General features: G+C 39.8%; 1 protein-coding gene across 1 annotated transcript in view; it reads left to right on the top strand.

Moving 5' to 3' along the window:
- bms1 (BMS1 ribosome biogenesis factor) overlaps positions 1–5,612 on the top strand; it is a gene marked incomplete at both ends in the record, with an annotated part of 11,095 nt that extends 5,483 nt beyond the window's left edge. The window contains 10 exon segments of the mRNA XM_035660628.1: positions 414–565; positions 704–785; positions 1,019–1,098; positions 2,078–2,248; positions 2,451–2,639; positions 3,688–3,868; positions 4,208–4,266; positions 4,474–4,596; positions 5,162–5,309; positions 5,437–5,612. Coding sequence (XP_035516521.1) covers positions 414–565; positions 704–785; positions 1,019–1,098; positions 2,078–2,248; positions 2,451–2,639; positions 3,688–3,868; positions 4,208–4,266; positions 4,474–4,596; positions 5,162–5,309; positions 5,437–5,612 — 1,361 coding nt within the window.
- Positions 5,613–5,912: the final 300 nt, after the last annotated feature.

The raw sequence follows: 5,912 nt of genomic DNA, 5'->3' as shown, positions 1-5,912 counted from the left end.
GATCGGACAGATATTGATTGAGTGGGTGTGTAATGTCCAGTTCTATTGTGGTTGCAATGCATGAAATGGCCCTGTTGTTTAGTTCTGTAAGATTGGGTGTGGGGAGTCCGATTATCTTGGCCGCTGTGTTGGTGATGCGTATGAATTTTGTCCGGTTGGTGACAGTTAGCATGTTGTAAAAACAGGAGGAGCAGTATATGAGGATTGGCTGGATGATTCTTTGATACAGTAGTAGGAGAAGATGGGGGGGAAACTTTGAGTTTACGGATGACAGATGAAGGTGGGGTGGGGAAGCAATGATGAGTTATTTGGACATTATTTGGACATTGAGGTGGAGATGGTTGATGACATTACATGATAATGTTTACCTCTGATCTTCAGTGTCTCTTGACAATCATGATTTTTGTTTTTAGTTGTAGAAGCCAATGATTCTGAGGACGAGGACAAGGAGCTGGGGGGCCTATTTCGAGTCAGCCGCCCTCATAACAGCAAAAAGTTCCAAGCAAACGCACTTGACTGCTCCCGCTTCAACCCTGACACCTTTCACGATTGGGACTTAGAGGAGGTACAGTGGTTCCTAATACACTGTTGTTGCTAGGACAGTTGGAGTATCTTGAGTTCCTGATGTGCTGTTAATATGAAAGGGGAAAAAAAATACCAAAAAGATGTTGAAAGGAAACTTAAATATTTAATGTTTTTTCAGATGCTGAACTCTATCAGGGACTGCTTTGTAACAGGGAAGTGGGAAGAGGGCCAAGACGCTGCCACACTGCTAAAGGAGGACGGTAAGAGAGGAGAGAAGAACTAATCCATTCAGCCAGACACACTGATCTAAATTTGTGGGACCCTCAGTACCAGACACATGGTTGAGCAATTTGGATTTGGAACTTCAGCTAAGAAGGACATGGAGAGCCAGAGTTTTGTTTCTGACTGTTGAAGCATGTAAAGCTTAAATGTAAATGTAATGTGGTACTATAAAAGACTGTAACATACAGTTTTATTGTTTTGCTGTTTCTAGAGGAACTGTATGGTGACTTTGAGGATTTGGAAACCGGAGAAATCCACAAGGGCCCAACTGAGCAGCAGGATCCAGCTGAGGTAGGTCCTGTTCACGTGGAATAGCTGAAATTAAGATTATTTTTACTGACTGAATGCCCATTGATACATTATGCAATATTTATATGTGGTTAGAATATAGTTAAGTATAGCTGTTTAAAATAAAGCGTGTTGTTTCCAGTGGTCATATAAAATGTGTCCCACTAGAATGTAATCATGGCATCAAACTGTAATTTCCTCTCTTCCCATTTCAAGAAATTCACTTTTACTTAATTTCATTTCTAAGTATTTAAGTAGAATTGAAGTAATTTCTGAGTGCATGGCTATATTGAACTTTCTAAAATGTATAGAGCATTTCTTTTCAGACTTGTTACAGGACAGTGATAGCTCTGCTGTGGTTTACATGGCTATAAATAAAACAGTGACTATGAGAGGGTTTTCAGTTTACCCTTTTTAAATCTAGGTGTACCATAAAGTTGTCTAAAGTTGACTAATTTTATGTCTCTCAGACCCTAGCGGTCTCTTAGACCCTAGCGGACCAGAAGCATATTTTCCCTCCTTTTGCCGCAAGCATGGAAAATATAATACCTGCTTTACTTTTTTAGACTGCATTGTGGGTTATGATAATGATGCATTGTATTTATAATGGTTCTCTACTCTGAATCAGCTCATTTGAAACACCAATATATTGGGGAAATAGTTAAGTAATTATTTTCTGTGATGTTTTGTGCTAAAAGCTAGTAATGCACATTTCATGCCATGATTATCTTGGCCAAAATAATTGCAATTCACAATATTATCACAGTAATAATTACAATATACTTTTTTTAATTCACCATGGTAACATAGCATTATAGTATAGCATGTTTTCTATTACGATACACGTGAATATTGTATATCTTTTCATCCCTACAGTGCACAGTTTGCCTGATTTGAAGAGTTTGTAGCTCCTGAAGACTCATTAATAACTTTTTGTTTTTTTCAGTTCAATGATGTTTTGTTTTGTACACCTTGTGAGCAGCAGAATGAGGAAGCTGAAGAGAGTCAGGTGAGGGTGGATGATGATGAAGTCCAGAAGAACAAGCGTCTGCAGAAGAAACGTAGGCTAAAGGAGCGATTTGATGCAGAGTACGATGACGGAGATGCCACTTACTTTGATGACCTGAAGGAGGAGATGCAGAAGCAGGCAGAGGTACCACAACTGTCCTTTTGTAGAGACATGTTCTGTAGCACACAACAGCTGCATCATACAGAAAATCCTACACAAAATTTGTCAAAAGGATATATGATGAATTCAAATTTCTGCTGTCCTGTAAGGTGCTGTCTTCATATTCATTAAAATTGTATATTCCTGGCTTATTCCTGAGAATATTTTTTTTGCATTCTGTCCTTAGCTGAACAGGACAGAATTTGAGGATGTGGATGATGAGACCAGAGTGCAGTATGAAGGGTTCCGACCAGGAATGTACATCAGAGTAGAAATCTCTTCTCTGCCCTGTGAATTTGTCACCAACTTCGATCCCCATTATCCCATTATCCTCGGAGGTCTGGGCTCCGCTGAGGGCAATGTAGGATACCTGCAGGTATGTGCAGAACTTGCATTATATTCTGACATGATGACTTTTTCACCCCTATGAACGTGCTCATGTTTTTGGTTAAATGGATGGTAAATGGACCTGTACTTGTATAGCGCCTTTCTAGTCTTCCGACCACTCAAAGCGCTTTTACACTACATGCCACATTCACCCTTTCACACACAATCACACCACATTCACTCAGTATGGCAAAGTCCATCCGAACAGAAACTAACTCATAATTCATACACATTCACACCACCAATGCTGTGCATCAGGGGCAATTTGGGGTTCAGGATCTTGCTCAAGGATACTTCGACATGTGGCAGGAGGAGCCTGGGATCGAACCAACAACCTTCCGATTGTGGGACGACCACCTCTGCCCTCTGAACCACAGCCGCCCTAACTGAACATACAGTATCCGTTTGCAAGTAATAAACATGAAAGTGTATCAGTCAAACTTTCAGAAGTTTTCAGATACTTAACATTAGCCATATGAATATTAATTCCCTATGTAATCTCACACCTTTTTAAAATGTGCTTTAATTTAAAGTTTATTAAATGAACTAAGCATGAAAAAAGCATATACTCAAATCAGTAATCTTGAAAGACTCATTTTAAGTAGAAGTATGGAAGAAAAGGCTCTACTAAATTGAATTATAATTAAAAAAAATATTTACTATATCTCGGACCTTTTAATCTCCCGTGTGCCTCCACGGGCCCTGAGGTCCTCCACAAATGCAGCCTCTCCTGGTGGTTCCCAAAACAAGATTAAAAAAACAAAGGTGACAGAGCAATTGCCATCAGAGCCCCCAAACTGTGCAACAGCCTTCCAGAGGCGATCAGGATGGCAACTTCTTAAAAACGCACTTTTATAGCCTTCTTGTTGCCTCTTGGCTTCTGTATCTGTCAGATGGTATTATGAGACATAATTATGTCTTTGTGTGGTTGCTACTTCTTTGAATCTTCTGAAATTACTTGACATTTACTCATAGATTTTCTTATTAAAATCTTAAAATGGTGAGCACATACCTAAAGCTGTGTGTGTATGTGTCAGATGCGACTGAAGAAACACCGCTGGCATGGTCGCATCCTCAAGACACGGGACCCCCTCATCTTATCATTAGGCTGGAGACGCTTCCAGACCATTCCCCTCTACCACATTGAGGATCACAACGGACGCCACCGCCTCCTCAAATACACGCCGCAACACATGCACTGTGGTGCCTCCATCTGGGGTAAAACAGCACAAAAAAACGCACACTGCACTGTTATCTGTTGCTGTACAAGGATGAATTAGATTTTTTATGGACTTTACCTAGAGTGTTTTTGTCAGTGTCCTAGCCATGGTGGGTTTATGAGAGTTCATACCTTTTATTGTATGTGCTGCTTGCAGCATTTCTGTAAATAATTGTGCTATATTATTTTAAAAAAATAAATAAATCCTAGCTTAGTCCTAGCGCTAGTGACAGACTGATAAATGGGTCAGCAGGCGTTCTGCTTTGTGAGTTTTTGGAAGCTGGTGAAAAGTTTGATATGATGATAATAACTAATATTCTCTTTTTGTCTGTCTGAAGGTCCTGTCACACCACAGGGCACAGGCTTCCTGGCTGTGCAGTCAGTAGCAGGAACTAAAGTAAGTCACTCTAGTTACAGCACTTCAGACTGGTGAAAACAGTTGGTTCAGTTCAAAAGTAAGAACACTGTGAAGAAAATTCAGTTATTTGTTATGTTTGAAATAGAAGTCTCATGTTACTCCAAATCTGAAGAACCTTGATTCAATGATTCATGTGGAATTATGTGAGCCATATTAAGTTTATAAATTCCTGTTTTCTCCCTGCAGGCTAATTTCCGTATTGCAGCCACAGGAGTCGTCTTGGACCTGGATAAGTCTGTGACTGTAGTGAAGAAGCTCAAACTCATTGGTTACCCCTACAAGATCTTTAAGAACACCTGCTTCATTAAGGTGGGGACTTTTCTGTCTGCCTTTTTAATATCTAATCAAGGTCTACAGCTTTCAGATTTTAGGAAAAAACTCATCAACAATCATGAAAACAGGTGAAATTTGATGTCATAGATTAATAATGCAGAAAATCCACATATCCACATTGGTCCAGAAACATTCTTTAGTTAGTTTTTGAAAAAAATATATACATCAAAGTTTCTTTCGTTGTCGTCTCACAAAAGAGACAATTGTCTTTCGATTAAAGGAACTGGATCATAGCCATGTGCCAATTAGATTGGATCTTACATTGATTTTAATCAATTTACTACTTCAACTAAGATCTCTTATCTATAATCTATAAACTGCACCCTACTGTGCATTTACAGATGTTTCCAGTGGAGAGGCACGTCTGCTCATGAGTAATTTATAATAATTCGTCATTTTTTTGCTGCTTTAGGGCCTGTCTAAATAGCGTTTTTCCTAGCACCAGTGTCTTTTTTAGACAGACAGACAGACAGACAGACTAAAAAGTTATCAAGCAGTTGGATAATATTAATACTACTTTTGTTTTTGTTTTTGTTCACAGGGCATGTTCAACACTCTGCTGGAGGTCGCTAAATTTGAAGGCGCTTCTGTCCGAACAGTATCGGGGGTCAGAGGTCAGATCAAGAAGGCGCTGTCTACACCAGTAGGAGCTTACAGAGCCACATTTGAGGACCGCCTGCTTATGAGTGGTGAGTGTCTGTTACCGTTTACAGTGGATAAAAGTTGTCTGTATTTTACACATTCGACAATGATTGCTTCTGGACACCTCTGTAGTTGTATATTTATACTAATGCATCTCTGTGACTTGTTGTGCAGACATTGTGTTCCTGCGCTCCTGGTATCCAGTGTCTGTTCCTCAACTCTATAACCCTGTCGCCTCTTTACTGCTGCCTGTTGGTCAGAAGGACATCTGGGAGGGAATGAGGACCCTGGGGCAACTCAAACATGACCTTGGCATCCGCAACAACCCCAACACAGACTCTCTGTACAAGGTAGAGTAGGCTCAGTCTGGTCTGGGAATGAAGGAGCAGCAGAAAGAGCAGCATATTGCAAAAAAATGAATGACATGATAAGTTGAGTTGAATGAATTGATTAATTAATCAATTGACGGAAGAAAAAAAAGCGTATGTGTTTATATGTAGATATTTGTGTAGATATTTGTGTATATATTAGTGATAGACCGATACGGATTTTTTAGGGCCGATGCCGATACCGATTTTTTTTTCACCAGCCTTAGCCGATACCGATACGGACTGCCGATTTTCTTGAGCCGATATTTGGAGCCGATACTA

This window comes from Morone saxatilis, unplaced genomic scaffold (genome assembly GCF_004916995.1).
Source record: "Morone saxatilis isolate NCDOM2014 unplaced genomic scaffold, NCSU_SB_2.0 Contig1, whole genome shotgun sequence".
Taxonomy (NCBI): domain Eukaryota; kingdom Metazoa; phylum Chordata; class Actinopteri; family Moronidae; genus Morone; species Morone saxatilis.
Note: the sequence above shows the minus strand (reverse complement) of the source record. Positions and strands in the feature narration are given on the sequence as shown.